This window comes from Gymnodraco acuticeps, unplaced genomic scaffold (genome assembly GCF_902827175.1).
Source record: "Gymnodraco acuticeps unplaced genomic scaffold, fGymAcu1.1, whole genome shotgun sequence".
Classification (NCBI taxonomy): Eukaryota; Metazoa; Chordata; class Actinopteri; order Perciformes; family Bathydraconidae; genus Gymnodraco; species Gymnodraco acuticeps.
The window spans coordinates 982,843-1,000,600 of NW_022991584.1; the positions used below are offsets into that span (position 1 = coordinate 982,843).

The 17,758-nt window shown below is 40.8% G+C and overlaps 1 protein-coding gene across 1 annotated transcript; it reads right to left on the minus strand.

Moving 5' to 3' along the window:
• Positions 1–2,300: 2,300 nt before the first annotated feature.
• On the minus strand, positions 2,301–17,217 carry prkg3 (protein kinase cGMP-dependent 3). Its single transcript, XM_034197669.1, has 22 exons — positions 16,944–17,217; positions 11,111–11,200; positions 10,562–10,624; positions 10,174–10,300; positions 9,873–10,039; positions 9,514–9,627; positions 9,272–9,377; positions 8,710–8,773; positions 8,327–8,404; positions 8,120–8,208; positions 7,219–7,284; positions 6,999–7,046; positions 6,844–6,885; positions 6,610–6,721; positions 5,805–5,941; positions 5,619–5,708; positions 5,093–5,234; positions 4,669–4,832; positions 4,285–4,401; positions 3,972–4,034; positions 3,605–3,680; positions 2,301–3,132 (listed from the first exon to the last, which is right to left on the minus strand). The coding sequence occupies exons 2-22, from the start codon at positions 11,196–11,198 to the stop codon at positions 3,046–3,048; spliced, it is 2,040 nt and encodes a 679-aa protein (XP_034053560.1). The 5' UTR covers positions 11,199–11,200; positions 16,944–17,217; the 3' UTR covers positions 2,301–3,045.
• Between the last annotated feature and the right edge of the window lie 541 nt (positions 17,218–17,758).

Genomic DNA, 17,758 nt, shown 5'->3' on the forward strand with positions numbered 1-17,758 from the left:
GGGCATCGCAGTCATTTCTGAGGCAAAGCGGAGCCAAATATGAGAAGTAGCTTTCTAGTCTCATTCATCCAAATAGTTTGCACTTTGTTGCAATGGTTAGACTGTAAGGATGGCCTTGTTGAAAAAAGCCAACTAACAATTTAGGCTGCATAACGACAAATAAATATAATTTCAGATATAAAACAGCATTTCTTCTAATAATATTTTCCTTTCATGATCACTATTATACACCGTTCTGGATACATTTGTGTGTCTCATAGCTTAGCTTAACAGTAAATAAGTGTTTTTTCTTTCAATTCCAAGGTTTCTTCCCAAAACAAAACCTGGACCCCATGCTTGCAGGTTGAAGTATAAGTTGGTGGGGCTGATTGTGAGCACCTTGGTCCAATTCTCCAAGTTATAAGTCCTCACAGAAAGACTGGCTCTGTTTTGTTTGACCCTGCTATCATTTCTCCCTGCAACACTTTTCACTGCACACTTTACTTCCACCACATCCATTGAAACAACCAACTCTGATATTATCATTGATGGACGGTGTATTTGCAGCTTCACACAAAACACTATCTTTAATATCTTATCTTAAATTGATGGCCATTTCTACTATCTTTGTGGAGTTTGTTAAATGTAAAACAAAAGAAAGATTTTTGTCCTGCAACATTATTTGTTTTTGTTCAGCCCTGAATTGTACTTTCAGCTTGAACAACTCCCACTAATCAGAAGGGAGGACAGCCAGTACAAAGCCTACGAGCTGCAAAGGCAAACCTTGAGGCATTTCAGTACACAAAGCTCATTTGCTAAAAAACATTTTGCTGTGAGTGCAAAGTAATACTTAAAGGTGACTTACCTGGATGTATTAACATTAAACACCAATGGGATTTATAGATGAATACATAATGTGTTCTGGGACCCCTAAATACTTGTGTTTATGTTGTCCTATTTATGGAGAGCTGATTTGTGATATCTGTTTACCTGAAAAAATGCATAATACAAACATATTTATTGTTTGTATTCAGCAAGGCAGATAACAAATGTTTTTCTTATTGCCCAAAATCCAATCAAAACACAACAATGGATTGTCTAGCATTGTCTCTGTAGCATGTCTTATACTTGTGTGTCCACATATGAATGAAACGTTTCTGCATTATATTGAGCTGAATTTGTTTTCACCCACGCCTGCTTGAGCCCGAATAAGTCTTTCCTACAATGTAAAAAACAGTGCAGGGGAGACATATGAGAGAAGGAATGACACATGGGTGTTTAATGGGATTTGTTAACAGCGGGAAATCTATAGAATGACACAGGGTTCATCCTTTAATCCTATTTCCTTTTTCACTCATGTCACATTGCAGGTATAACAAGGTTGTCTGCTAACCAGTGGCGATTCTAGACCAATTTTACTGGTGGGGTCCAGGCTGGGGACAGTTATTTTATCAGGGTCTCTGCATCCCAAGCTGAAGTTTTCTCTTCTAGAATTTCCCATTACAGCAACAATATCCTGCGGTTCCTGGGATGTTTAGTCTCTCAAAATCGTATTTGAAGAAAAGAGAACAGCGTCTGGTGGGAGATGACACGTGTTGGTTTTTTCCTGGATGCTTCAGACAGCCAGTGGCGGTGTACCGTTGTAAGGGGTCCGACTAAAATGCTGAGTTACATTAGTTCCGCCTATCGCGCCAGCACTATAGCCAATAAATCTGAATATTATACACTTTTATTTTGGAGGGGGGCCACAGGGGGGTCCCAGGTCAGTGTTACGGGGACCCCCCTGTGCCCCCCCCCTGTTGCTAACACATTTACATCCTACATACAGCACAGCAGGAAATCAGGGTTTGCTTCTGTACAGAAATCACAGTTCATCCTCTGAGCCTCTGCTGTCATCGCTGTCAATGCATCAAAACATTCGCCACATCAAGGTGCTTTCTTTTTTTCTGCAGGAGGGAAACATCTGGTAGTGTATTCAGTGTATTCTTCCCCTTTGGAAAATATCATTGTTTTTATGTGAGGTTTTTTTCTGATGTGGGAAAATAGTGTCAGTAGTTTAATTCACAGACATTGGCAGGAAGGGAAAAGTAGACCTCTTCCTCCTGTCTTCAAATCTGCTGCCATGGCAGACAGCAGTACCTCTCCGGAGCCAAACAATCAGCTGCAACAACTGAGAATATAACCTTAAACATAGCAGTGTGCCCAGATAATTACTCTCTCTGATAACATCTTTATCAGCACTATGTTTTCCCTTATGTTCACTCCTTAATTGCTTAGTGTATGCCATGTGGGAGTCGGCTACAACAGCAAAAACAAATGTGTACCGTTTTACACTTGGGATTTTATTACAGTACAATGGTGGAAAGTAGAGAAAAACCAAAGGCAGTTCAAGCATATAAGGGCACTTTTATTTACTAAACTCGAGTCAAGTAGAAAGTTTCATTAGGATGTTCAATTATCTTTTTAAAATACAATCAAGGTGCTTGAGAAATAATCTGCACATAAAAAGGCAACAGATTATTCAAAAGTAAGAAAATGCTCCTTAGGAAAGTGACAGTTTACATTAAAAAACAACGATATAGAAGCATTTACCAGCTTTGCAATTTAAGCATGTTTTATCTCTAAAACTAACATATCCAAAATATAAAAGTATGGATTTTATTGTCAGGCTTGGTAAGAGCTGGCCTTCAGTACAATATGACTCAAGCCTTTTTTCTCAGTTAGCCAGCACATGGATGGGTGTGTTATTCTCATCAGTGATGTGTGTACGATGATGTTGGTAACACTTCCTCAAAGGGCATCAAATCTCCCTGCACTGAATGTAGAAACATCTTGTCCTGACACCTCTTATTTTTGGCACTTTGCCACCTAGACGGTGTAGCTTTTAAACAACTATTTTGGAATAGGTGATTCTCTGGAGTTGCACTTCAACTGAAAATCAAAATGATTATGAAATGAAATCTGTATTTCAATTCCAAACGTGGTTCCCCTTAAACTGAGGTTATTCTGATTTGGCTCCACATTTGGGTGACAGAGGAAACTCTTGGAGCCTTTGACCCTTTAATCTCAGAATTCACGGTCCCATCCAGAAAACTCCTCTTCAGCCTTCGTCTGATCAACAGGGAAACGATCGAAGTTGATATAGCAGGGTCCCTGAAAGAGGAACAATGAATAGTTGATTTATTTAATATGCAGTACCGTCAAACCTTGAGTTATTTTAAAACAGTCTGTTGCTCCCAGCCTGTTTCTTACTAGAATGTTAAAGTCTAAAGCCCTGAACACCTGTTCGGCTTCTTGCTATGAATAATTTAGTCCTACTGGAACACACTTTTCTGCCAAAGTCTGATGATTTTGGATTGTTTGACATCATTATTTTAAGAGTATTGTTTCTGGTAAGGGCATTAGCAGGGATTGGAAGTGTTAAATAATATCTATATGTGTTTGCTTGGTTTTGCAAAATCTTGTTGAACCACATTTTAAGACTTTAAAAGTCTTAATAATACTTCTTATTTTTAGAATTGAACCTGCTGTGTTCTTTGGTTCTGTTTTTTCTTAAATCAAACAAAGGTAGTTGTCATTGTTCACATAAAAGCAACAAAAAATCTCAGATAGTGGTTAGTCTTGCCTTGCGTATGAGCCGGACTGTGGGGGCGTCGAGCTGACCGACACGCAGTTTGTGCCAGTTCATACTGCCAAACCACCTGAGGGAAAGATGAGGGGGATAAACAGGTCAGACACACCATCAACAAATATGGCTCTGCAAAACACAGCAGTTTTGCAGATGTTTGCAGTTTGTCCTTGTTTGTTTGAGAATTATTTACAATTTTTCTGTTCAGGTTTGGCAATCCTTGGAGAGTGAGAAATAACTGAAATTGCAAATGTTAGTCAGCAGTTGAGGAACTTCAAAAACAACAAGATAAGACAAAAAAACTATTCTTTTAAAAAACGAATTTCCTGTATCTTTTTACCCAATAGCATGTTGCCATGGTTACCTGTGATTCCGGACATCTTTGATTCCATTCTTGGTGTTTCCTAACCTCTGACCCGGCCGAGGTCTGCAAACAAAAACATGAGACATCATTCAGACAGACCACTTTACAAACTAGTTTTAATCATAAATAACCATTACAAAATATATATTATTTTGCAGATATAATCTAATATTCATGCTCTTCACTGGGTGTTATTGTATAAATGCTCATTTAACAACACTGTCATATGAACATTACTCATTTGGTTCATTTTCTACAAAATACCAGAGCGATATCAGTATGTGAAATCATTGAATCAACATATTATTCTCACCTGCAAAGTTTGCTGACGATGGACTTGGCTGCCTCACTCATGTAAGGTGGATACTTGGGCACCCCGTCCAAAATCTTAGCGTAAATCTTCTGAGGCTCTGAACTTGAAAAGGGAGGGCTGACAAGTTGAAAAGAGAGAAGAGGGATTTTAATGTTTAGACGATCTGTCATAAAAACCCGCCAAAAAGTCAGCTGCTGTTACAAGTGCTGAAGAGAACCTGCAGATACTGAATTGTGAAAATGTATGTCATATTTCCCTGCTGCCATCTACTGGTTAATATCTGTGTGGCTCTCTGGTGGCATAACAACAATTCTTTGCTTAAAAATGAATCATCCTCATCATCATCATCATCAGTTCAAATAAATGCACGTGTATTAGTATTACCTTCCCACCAATAGCTCATAGATCAGGACGCCAAGGGACCAAAAGTCAACTGCAAAGTCATGTCCCTGGTTCTTGATGATCTCTGGGGCCATGTACTCAGGAGTGCCCACAAATGAGTAGGTTTTCTCACCGCGTACCAACTCTTTAGCAAAACCAAAGTCCACCTGAAGAGAGACACACACAAACACACGCATGCGCACACACACACATTATCATTTGCCTACTAGCGGCTAGGTGCGTCATCCACACGAGAAAACAAAGGGATGTTTGTAGAGATGGCACATGACATCTTATATGCTTTCCATGATCAAATATACATTTGAAATGCAAGAGAGACATTAATATAGGAATAACAGCGTTAAAGCAACCAGTGTGCTTAAAGAGTACAGAAATGGACACATACAGTATACAGATGAGTACTCACCAGTTTGACGTAGCCCTTAACGTCCAGCATCAGGTTCTCAGGTTTCAGGTCTCTGTACATGATGTTCTTCTTATGCAGGTAGGCGTAGGCCTCCACCACACAGGAGGTGCAGAACACGGCAATGGGTTCATCAAAACGCCCTCTAAAAATCACAGAAACACAAAAGGTTCAACGAGTTCTCCAAAACAACCTCCTCTGCTCGTTTGCTTTCAAATAAATGTATTATATTCCATGACTTTCTAGCGCTGATATTCGTATGTATTTGGGTACCAACAGCTCTAAATAACTGAAGTTTCATTTAATTGTTGGAACTATTGGTTGCTATGGGAAACGGCATCAGCTATATTTCTCTGATTCAGATATTGGCAGCTACTGGAGAAACTTCAGTGTTGATCTCAAGATGTAAAAATAGCAATGAATGCCATTTCCTACAAATGAAACCATCACAGATGTTGCAGAAATGCTCAAATAACACTGAGGAATTATTCAACATTTATCTAAGGAAATTAGCTGTGTGTTTTCTCACACTTCTTTGAGTTTGGTCCAGATTTCTCCTCCAACACAGAACTCCATGACCATGTAGATGTATCGCGAGTTTTTAAAAGATGCATGAAGCCTGCAGAGAGAGAATAGGACAGCGGGATTAAAGAAAAACTAACACGTTGAAATTCTCTGTAAATTAAACCAAATGTGTGTCTGTGACTGCCGTTACCCGACGATGAAGTCACACTGTGTGGCTTTAAGGATCTTCTTCTCAAACAACATGTGCTCCTCCTGTCTCTTGGCCACAATGTGCTTCTTGCTGACTCGCTTCATGGCATAATATTTCCCATGATTCAATGTGGTCACCTAATAATGACAACAAAACAATGATCACCTCTGAACATGTAATGCTAACTCTCCTGGGTATATATATATCTTTATACAATAGACATTCCAATAGTAACACAATTATGGGTTTGTGTGATAGACTGGTGTTTGGTTGGCAGTTAGAAGGAATAGATTATATCGCTTACTTAAATGTCCTGCATACTCTGACTTTAAACATGATAAGGGATGAGGGGGCCAATAATATCATTTTTTCTTTTTTTTGGGAGGGTATATTGTTTGTTTTTTTGAAGCAGGAGAGGGTGTTTTGCTCATCCTTAATTGTTTCTCAAATGTTATTCTTCTTATATGGAACTTTTATGTAAAAAGTGTTTTTCTGAAAGTTGCTTCTGACCTACATCTTTATGGCTGATTATCGCTAATAACGCCATTTAATCAGGCTGATAACATGAGAAGTAGGTGATTCAGCCCTTTTCCCATCTTGATACTTTTCGTACAGTCTCTTAATGTTCTAGTTACTGGGCTTTGGTGTAGTGTATTAAACCAGAAAGGAACTATATAAAAATACTTTCTTCTCACTGAAATGACAATAATCCCAACACGGATTTGTATTATATGAGTAATGTATAGTACATTCAAGCAAAAAAGTTGAAATAGTGCTTTATAATGACAAACAAAAATAAACTAACCAGCTCAACACGGCCGAACCCTCCGACTCCAAGCGTGACTGGATCTCCTTGATAGCGTCCCTCCTGGTACTGCACAGGGACCAAGTCCTTAAACCTCAACGTGGAGCTGGGACTGACCAGGATAGACAAAGAATGTGATTTCAACTCAAAGAACTCATTTGATTTCAATGATTGTGTTATATCTCTTCACCCCACTGCATCCACCAAATCTCATCATCCTTCACTTCTACTCACTTCGTCTTCTCTGGAGCTTGTGCTTCCTGCAGGACTTTGGAGCTTGGATTAAAAAGAAAACAATACAAATGAATATGTTGGTATTTATCCATTTACATATCACATTATTCTGAATGATGATGGGAAAAGGAGTCAAACGAAAATCTTGTACATACTCGTCAAACAGCTCCAGGTGTTCGATGGGAATCGTCTCTTCAAATACCCTGAAGGAACGGCATTGTTAGACAGACAGCATCGGACAGAAAAGTCAACTACAGAAAGCTAACACAGTGCCAACAAGGGGACACTGACAGAGAGCAAACACACTCCAGGAACTCTTTCATTCATCTTTCTCTCCGAGAGCATGGCTGAACAGGAACATCAATATAGACTCACTCCTTGTCGATGGAGAAGCAGGTAACAGGGCCGTCCGCACTGCAGGTGGCCGTTCTCAAGACTTCCCTGCAAGAAGAGAAACATTTCTCATGTGAACCACGTATGACAAAAATGCATTTTCATTACTGTGTTTGTCAATGCCTCAGTGTGAATTTTGATATAACTTTGAATTTGCACCTGAAATTGATGACATGACTTATATGTTTAAGGATGTGTGTGCTGCAGGACTGTCATCATACATGAATAGACTATGGCAGATAATGTGTTCATTATTCAAGATTTCAAGATTCAAGGCTTTATTGTCATGTGCACATTAGCTAGAGTGTAGATATGGCAATGAAAAGTCACAGGCTCCTCCAACAGTGCAACATGAACATATAGGACATAGAACAAATAAAACAGATAAAATAGTGCAAGAGAATGTTTTGAGATGTGCAAGTAAATACAAATAAAATAGAAATAATGCAAGACGAGTCTTTATACAAGTAAATGGAATATTAGTTAGACAAATAATTTGCAAGATGCAAACAGATGAATGTTTATGGATGTTCTTTAAAGAGTTCAAGTGTTTAATAGTCTTATTGCCTGTGGAACGCACATGGCAATTTCAAAGGAATCGAGGAAATGGTGCATATTTATCAGTTTAATGGTCTTTATGATGCACAAATCGGCATCTGAACAACCTCCCAATTAACAGCAGCTCTCACATCCATAATGTATGTGCAGAGAACTTTGCTGAGATTTTACTCACTGATTCTCACGTTTACAAGACAGACGCCAGGTTGTACAACCACACTGTCAGAAATGTCAGCAGCTAAAACAAGGTGCACACACCGAGCAGTGGGTGTTGCGTAAGGCTTCAATGAATTCCCTGAGGCATGGGTTGTGTTGCCATGGTTACCGTATCAGGGCCTGTTCCCCGAAGTGCTCCCCTTTTCCCATCCGGCGAATCTGCTTCTGATGCCCGTTCACGTTCTTAGTCACCAGGACCTGAGGGGGAAACACACAAGGGGGGGAGGGGGAGATAATCAGACAAATGGATACCGAATACAAACCGGCTGAAACATTTATATATGAATGTACATGCACGCAACATGACAACACATACCTCTCCTTTGAGGATGATGTAGAAGGTGTTGGCTTCTGCTCCTTCTCGAACTATAACATCTTTGTCCTGGTACTTCACCTGAAGAACAGAAGAAAACACATTCAGACAATAAGGATTAATTCCGTTTACTAACACATATTTTTCAAACAATAAAATATGTGATTTACAGGACAACAAAACCACAAGTATTACACAAAGTGCCTTGAAAATGCTTCATCTCAGGATCTAAAATAGCATCCTCCAAATCACCATACATTTTTGTCTTTATCTTCAAAAACAGATGATTCAAGAAATATATATATTAATTAGCTCACCAAAACACGATTTCTAATCTGAGTATTACAAGTGATGGTTACTCATGTGAAAACAAAGTTAGTACACACCTCCTCCATAGAGTCAATGATTTTGGACAACTGGACATTATTCAGGTCTTTCAGAGTATGAGACCTGTGACAGAAAACAGGAAACAGTAGCAGAGTTAAAAATAGTTGTAAATGGTAAATCAAGCCATGAAAAAGCACTGTTATGGCAGCGTGGGATTACAGGAAATCCCCAAATTGAACAGGATGTAGTGGCATCTAGTGGTGATGCTGCATATTGCAACCAACTAAATACCCCTCCTCACACCCACCCCATTCCAAGTGTGTGGAGAACCTTTGGGGGTGGCAGGTAAGATAAAGATGGCTTTATCTAGAATGTGTTTCTGTTGGTTCTTACTGTAGAAACATGGCAGTGCAACATGGCTGACTGTGGATGACAACCTATATGTAGGTATGAAGTGCTCATTCTTACCTTATGAAAACACCACAATTCTTAGTTTGAAGTGATAATGCATTAACGCAAACATGTAATGCATATTAAATTCAATTTCTGCCAATAGATCCCCCCCGAATCCTACACACTGGTTCTTTAAAGGTGTACTTAGTCCAGCATTTATAAACTCACGTCTTCAGGAAGCCCATGAGCTGCTCTCGTTTCTTCTTGGACTTGTTGGTGATGATCGTCCTGTAGGTTTGTCGCTCCATGCTCCACAGACGCACTGCTGTCTTTGCTGCAACAAGTGAAAGTGATGAAAAGATGACTCTGTAAAGTTCTATGAGGAAGGGGCCATTATGGTATCAAATAAATATAAAAACTTCCAATGCCATTATCATGTACTCTCAAGAGGCATCATTACAGGGGCTGACCTTTGACTGTTGCAGTTCGTTTGCAATTATACAAGATGGCCAGCTCCCCAAACACATCACCAGTGGTGAGGCTGCGGAGGTTACGGCCTGCCTGGGTGACAACAAGCTCACCAGCTAGAGGCGGAAAGAAAAGATAGTGGCATTATAGCGAATTGCATTGTATTTATAACATTTCATATTACATTTAGTTCATTTGTAATATAGGGTTATCATTCCAAAACCTTGAATCAAATCAAATGTATTATAGCTCCAAATCACAAGAAATGCCTCAAAGGGCTGTACAAATCCAACAAAAGCAAAGACAAAAACAAAATACCAACGTCATAACAACACAATTTGTAACACTGTGTAGTCCCCACCTGCGACTATGTACATGCTGTCTCCTTCAGTTCCCTCTTTAATGACATCCTCCCCCGGCTTGAAGCTGGATACAGCCAAAAGATCCACCATCATGGCTGTTTGCTCATCGTCGAGGCGGCTCAGGAAGTCATTTTTCTGGATGGCTTTGACAATGAGATTTGTCTCGCTGATATTGGGAAGTGAGAGAAATCATCTTTAGATAAGGAAATTGTTAAGATGTTGGAAGTGTGCAGAAGCACTAACCAGATGTCATGTGTAATCTAACAGGATATTCTGCGGTCCAAAAGACACATTACCAACCTGGCGTTTTTCTTGACCCTCATGCATTTAATCTCAAGGGTCTCTGGGATTGGTTCGGAGGCGATGACAGCCGCACGGCTCTTCCTGACCTCCGGATCGATGTCATGACTGCTCTGAGAGGGAAAGTCTATATGGACAAACAGAGGAAAAGTAAAGGGAGGGGTTAACTATTGTAAATCACTGCAGCTGAATGTTGAATCAAAGGTCAACTGTGCCTTTGTGTGTGTGTGTGTGTGTGTGTGTGTGTGTGTGTGTGTGTGTGTGTGTGTGTGTGTGTGTGTGTGTGTGTGTGTGTGTGTGTGGTGTGTGTGTGTGTGTGTGTGTGTGTGTGTGCGTGCGTGCGTGCGTGCGTGCGTGTGTGTCCTTGGTGCCCATGTTGGCGTCTTACCCAGATCATGATATTGACTGTCGAGCTCTTGCAAAAGTTTTTCTTTTTCCTGTAGTCGTTGCTCTATAATAAAAAAAACAGAAACAATGAATGCACAAAGAATCCCAAGAGACAGAATGCCATTGTGGATTTATGTTCATTATCTTAACATACCATTTTTTTGCGTGACAATTTCTAAAAAATCATAGACCAAGATATTTCATAAACAGGTCATTTTTGCGTTGAAAAATGCATTTGGCAGTCTTCTCTGGTGCCAAATTTACACCAAAACAATATAAATATAGAACATTATATGAGTGGAGATGTGTATGGCGTGCAAGGTGTCTTTAAAGTTGGCATTGTTTCAATTTCTTAAAAACATGCATAAAGGGTAACTGTGCCCTGTCAAACACACCTTCATCCTGCTTACTCTGCCAATTAGTGGTGACTTTATGCTCATTACGATGCATTATGGTAGTTTACATTACTATATCAAAGCTGAATTTGGCAGTGTTGATGTGGTCTGATGTAAAGTAACTTTTCAATGTGATATATTTATGATTTACTCACCCAGGTCTTTGTTTTGCCTCTGCAGCTCCTGGTTGATCATACACTGTTTCTCTAGCTGCTGCTTCAGCTCCTCTAGTTGCTTCTCCATGACTACAAGGGGTAAAAACACAAAGAAATAGAGATATATGGGAGGATTTCGATAGAGTGAAGATTAAATGCGGCACAATCAATGGTGGGCTGGTACATTTAAATAATGCATCTGAGCACAGATATAAACTACAGTAGCAGACATGCTCGTATGTGCGGAGACTCACACACGCAGCTCCAGATATCATATTTCCACTGTATGTAATACTGATGCCTTTTTTCACACGGCACTGAACTCCTCTCCACCTCCTGCACACAGCAAGAGCCCCGCTGAATAATGCACACTAATGATGGACAGTCAACAGGGTGCTTTCACACCCTGCCAGCTTCTGCTTCGGATATGTGACTGTTCCAGTTAGGCAGCACAGAATCTGTCCCAATATGGCAAAGAAACTGCTTATTAGCCCATTTATTACACGCTGTATGCTTATAATTTATATATGCTTATGTTTTATGTATTCTCTCTGCTAGTGTGTGACATTCCGAGATGGGAGAAGTACTCAGATCTTGTACTTGAGTAAAAGTAGAAGTACCAGAGTGAAGGATTAATCTGTTACAAGTAAAAGTCCTGCATTCAAAATGTAACTCAAGTAAAAGTACTAAAGTATAAGCATCAGAATATAATCAAAGGACCAAAAGTAACAGTACTCATTATGCAGATTGGCCAATTTCAGAATAATATATATTATATGTTTTGATCATTATTGTTAATGCATTAATGTGTTTATCAAGGCTGGTAAAGGAGCAGCTAGTTGTAATCACTTTGTATACTGCAGGGTAGCTTGTGAATTGTACTGCAGGTGTAACTAAAGTATTATTCAAGTGTTGATTATATTTCACATCATTAATTCAAAATTGCAAAGTAACTAAAGGCACAAAATAAATGTAATGGAGTAAAATGACATGATTTACCTCTGAATTGTATTGGACTAGAAGTACAAAGTAACATCACATGGAAATGTCAAGTAAAATACAACTATCTCAAAATTGTACATAAGTATAGAACTTGATTAAATATGCTTAGTTACTTTACACCACTGGTGACATTACCAACCTGTTCTTTATGGTTCATTGTTTAAGTTTAAGAATATAATTAACCATAACATATGTGTTCATGCAAATCAATATAATAATCTATCTATGTGGATGAAATCTGTGGATGAAATCTGTGCAGCAACGCGTATCTCAAACGTGTTGTTTTTCTGGGGCGCTCATTGAAGATGACGTCACGGCTCCGCCTACACTGCGTTACTATAGTAACTACCCCAGTTCCTAAACTGTAATGGAAGCGCAGCATTAAAGTGAGCCGGGCCTAATAAGGCCTAACCAAACCGAGCGAGGCCTGCAGTGGAAACGCGCCATTAGAGCCGTGGCTTAATGACTGTACTCGCGCTCTTAGACGCACTTGCAGGCGTGCAGAGAGAACATGGAAAAAGGATAAACTCCATGTCTCCTTAGAAATCCTTCGTGCTTGCCTTTCCGACTACCAGACGGCAGTCAAAGCAGCCAAAACGGAGCACATTTCTCTGTTAATCTCTAAAAGCAGCCATAAACCTCAGGTTCTTTTTTAATGTCCTCAACTCGATCATTAATCCCTGTGATGCTTCTCCAATTGTGCCATCGACTACCCTTTGCGATACATTTCTTACATTTTTTATTGAAAAAGTATCTGCGCTTAGGCTAGCCCACACTAGTGTTACCCTAGATCCTGCTCCTTTACTGTGCCCTGCTGTCCTCGACCACTTTGAGCCTGTATCCCTCTCTTCTCTCTCGGATGTAGTCAAGCACCTGCGGCCGACAAACTGCACCTCAGACAGCATTCCCTCTCGCTTCCTTAGAGATGTTTTTGAATCAGTTGGAGCAAGTGTTTTATTGCTTGTAAATACCTCTCTTAGCTCAGGATGTGTCCCAGCTGCCTTCAAACATGCCGTGGTTAAGCCACTACTTAAAAAGAAAAATCTCGACCCTTCCATTCTCGCAAATTTTAGGCCCATCTCACAGCTACCTTTTTTATCTAAAGCCCTGAAGCGAGTAGTCTATGCCTAACCATGCATGGCATCCATGAAAAGTTTCAGTCTGGCTTCAAACCCATGCATAGTACTGAAACAGCCCTTTTAAGGGTTTTTAATGATCTGCTCCTAGCTGCCGACTCAGGTAGCTTAGCTGTCTTGGTGCTGTTGGACCTGACAGCTGCCTTCGACACTGTGGACCATAGCATCCTGTTGTCACGGCTTGAACAGTCCGCAGGCATCACAGGCTCTGCCCTTGCATGGTTCAGGTCCTACCTGACAGACCGTAGCCTCTCAGTGCAGTTGGGTGCCTTCTCCTCTGCCAAAGCCCCTCTTACCTGTGGGGTTCCCCAAGGCTCGATTCTGGGCCCCATCCTTTTTCTACTGTACATACTGCCCCTAGGCTCAATTCTCACAAAACATAATATCCCCTTCCATTGTTACGCTGACGATGTACAGATTTATCTGCCTCTCAATCAAAATGCCAACTCACTACAGCAGTTGATGGACTGCTTAACAGAGATTAAATCCTGGCTGAGCCAAAACTTCCTCACCCTCAACAAGAGCAAGACCGAGGTCATCTTTTTTGGACCCCGACCTCCAGCCTCTCCGGTTGATATTCTGGGCTCCCTCAGTAAAAACATCCTCCCCTCTGTCATGAATCTTGGAGTGACCTTCAACAGCGTCTTTAAATTTGATAAGCAGGTCAGCACCGTAGTCTTGACCTGCTTTTTTAAAATACGACTATTGGCTAAGACTAAGTCGTTTTTATCTTTTAAAGACCTAGAAAGGGTTATTAACGCCTTTGTTACCTCGAGACTGGATGACTGCAATGCTCTGTATGTGGGTATGGACCAGGCCTCAATTAGACGCCTGCAGTTAGTGCAGAACGCAGCTGCACGTCTTCTAACTGGCCATAAAAAGCGCGACCAATTCTGGCCTCATTGCACTGGCTTCCAGTTCGGTTCAGAATAGATTTTAAAATCCTTTTATTTGTTTTCAAAGCCCTAAATGGGCTGGCTCCGGCCTATGTAGCCGAACTCCTCCATCGCTACACCCCAGGCAGAGCCTTAAGGTCGGCTGATCAGCTGCTGTTGATAGTGCCTAAGACCAGGCTTAAAACCAGAGGGTACCGAGCTTTCGCAGCGGCTGGCCCCAGGCTCTGGAATATTTTGCCCCTCCATGTGAGGTCGGCCCAGACCCTATGGGGTTTTTAAATCAACACTTAAAACTCGCTTTTTCTCTCTGGCCTTCTAGGCTTCTCTTATCAAGAATAACTTTTACCCAAGACCTTTTCCCTCTCTAACTTCTTGAGTTGTATTAGAGGGAAACGGTTTGTAGAGTGGCTTAGACAGGCTGGGGAGTGTTACAATTCGTAGACACAGCGTACCTCCCTATCTCTCATCAATTTCCAACTAAGGCTCCAGTGGGGACCTTGTTCCCTGAGTGTGCCTCTCCACCTATGTTTCTTACTCTCTTACTTGCTATCCTGTGCCCTTAATCTATTTTAAGGGAGTGTTTGTTCTTCCGTCTGTCTGTCTGTGTCTGTGTATTCTCTTGTTCCGAATAACCCAGCCACATTTGTTCTTGTTTTGTGTCTATATCTACGCCGGGATCCGGAGTCGAGGCTGATCTTTTTGCTGTGTTCCTGGATCCTCTATCCTGAGTTCTGGATTAAGTCGTGGACTTCGGGTTGTGGCTGAACCTGTCTCTGCGGTCCTGCCTGGGTCTCGTCTTGCTGCCTCTCTGAAGGCTCCCACAGGATTGTAGTTGACATGTTCGTAGATTCATCTTCTTATTACAGACACATGCATTTCCTAACATTCGGTCTATATGCTGTACAATGTATTATCTCTTCGATTTACACACGGCATCTATTGCACGTCTGTCCGTCCTGGGAGAGGGATCCCTCCTCTGTTGCTCTCCCTGAGGTTTCTCCCATGTTTTCCCCTTAAACTGTGGGGTTTTCTCTGGAAGTTTTTCCTTGTACGATGTGAGGGTCTAAGGATAGAGGGTGTCGTTTTTTCTCATACTGATATTCTGAACAATCTGTGCTATTGTATTAGCTGTAAAGTGTCTCTACTGTAGGCTATTTTTATTATATGTACAGCACTTTGGCTCGACCAAAAATCGTTTATAAATGTGCTATATAAATCAAACTTGATTTGATTTGAATACACACTGATTTGTTAGCACTGCTGCTTGAGATAAGCTAACCATACACCAGATCTAACTTTCTTATTGTCATGCATGAGAGCTGTATTCAAAAGCCCTGATAAGTGTGCCACTTTATTTCCATATAGTGGAACAATGGAAACTATTTGCTGTCTATATTGACAGGCCAAACATTACAATCATGAGGTTACGGGACTAATATCCTGAACACACAAACATTGCTTTCAGTAAAGCTTCACCGTGCTCATCACGTGAACTCCCCCCCCCGCTGCCTCACCCTGAACATTGGACAGTTCTGAGATTAGACATGATGTTAAAGCAAATCATAAAGTCACTGAGCAATAGCTCCTGGCTACTGTTCCACTTTTTCAGTTGTTTTATATGTTGTGCAAATTTGGACACCGTTTATAGTGACAAGGAGTTGGTTAAGGAACATTGGGCCCCTTGAAAAACACTTTTACATCACTCACCTTGGATTGGATATTTTCCATGACAACAATGATTCACTATCAACAACAATGTGCAAATCTAGTCCAGTAAACAACACAATGCAGCTGCAGGGCCACAAGCTAATAGTCCTGTGTTGATGGTCCTAAAGTGTTTACACGGAACACAATGGCAACAAAATAAACATCTGTCGCTACTTACTTGTAAGTCAAATTTGCTCAAGGGAGTTTCATTAACCTCACTCTCTCACACACACACACACACACACACACACACACACACACACACACACACACACACACACACACACACACACACACACACACACACACACACACACACACACACACACACACACACACACACACACACACACACACACACACACACACACACACACACACACACACACACACACACACACACACACACACACACACACACACACACACACACACACACACACACACACACACACACACCTGTGGGCAAACATCATAAGCTTTCTAGGAACTTGCCACTATAAAGGAAGGATGATAACCTTTGCTCAACATTAACTAAAGGAAAACCGCTCACTCTTAGTTTAACTAATTCAGTCCAGGGAGACTTAGAGCTGCTTGTAGCTGGTTCTCTGAATTGGCTGTATAATTATTTAAGTATAAAAGCAGTGATTTGCCTTCTTAAATATTCTTAGAGACAATGGGAAGTTAGAAGAGACACCAACAACTAAAAGGATATATTTCTGTCTGCTCGTCATCTGCACAGGAACATTACGCTGGACCCATTATATCTACAGCTCACACTTCCTACTGTCTCATTATTAATTCATGGCAAAGTGTAACTACAGCTGGATTCCCATAAGATGCTCAGTAATAGAAACCTGGAGAGAGCATGTGTCTCATCTGGTGGTGTGTTTAAGGCTGAATATAAGTGCTCTCTGGGACATACAGATCATCACCTTTCAACTTAATGAAATGGTGATGCAAACAACTTTAGTGCATCTATGAGAGAAGCCATGAAATAAAGGTGTATTTCACTGTTGTACAAGCCTTTTCAACTTAAGACACTTGAAAAATTCAACTCTCAAAGTCACATTTAGAAGGAGTCCCACTCACCTGCAGGCAGTGTGTGGATCAGGAGAGTAGATGAAAGTCTGTCCAGCCTATAAAGGCCGCATGGACCATAGGAGCCAAGTGATCACAATGAACTGCTGATAGGCTCCACTTTCAGCTGTAATGAAGTATTCACACACCTGAGAAGATTCAAACATGCAGTCTGCAAAACCCTGTAGCATAACTTCTTCTTCTACAGCCGCTCACTTTCTCAGCTTACATTGCCATGTGTGCTCCTCACTATTGTTACTTCTTTCCGTGTCTCTCTTTCTCACTCTCAGACTTTCTCTATCTGTCGATCTCAGCAGCTCTGGTGTTAAATCATTAACAATAACCTGAGGCTCCTCCCACCGCAGCAGGTAGAGGTGTACAGGCAGGAGGAGGAGGAGAAGGAGGAGGAGGATGGACTGGAAATATAAAGCAATAATGGGGTTGGAAAAATCACAGTCAGCTGCTAGAATCACATTTAAACCAGATTCTATTACATGACTTTATTGTTAATTGATCTGCATCTAGTCTTGTTTCTTCTTACTTTTACAACATAAATGCAAACCGATTTGTGTGACATTGAGAAGTGATATATTATTTCCTTCTGACGTAGAATACAAATACCTGCATGGAGGCACACAAATAAAAAATATGACGTGAAAGGGGAAGTCAATTGAAACACTTAGGTTAACATTCTTGATACTTTTGTAAATCGATAAAAATGTCCACAAAAGCCAAATCCTTTACAATATGAGCCGTTTCCTTTGAGAGTCACAGGGAAACGATCAAAGCGGAGTGCAACCAGGACAACGCTGATTACATCTGCCCGA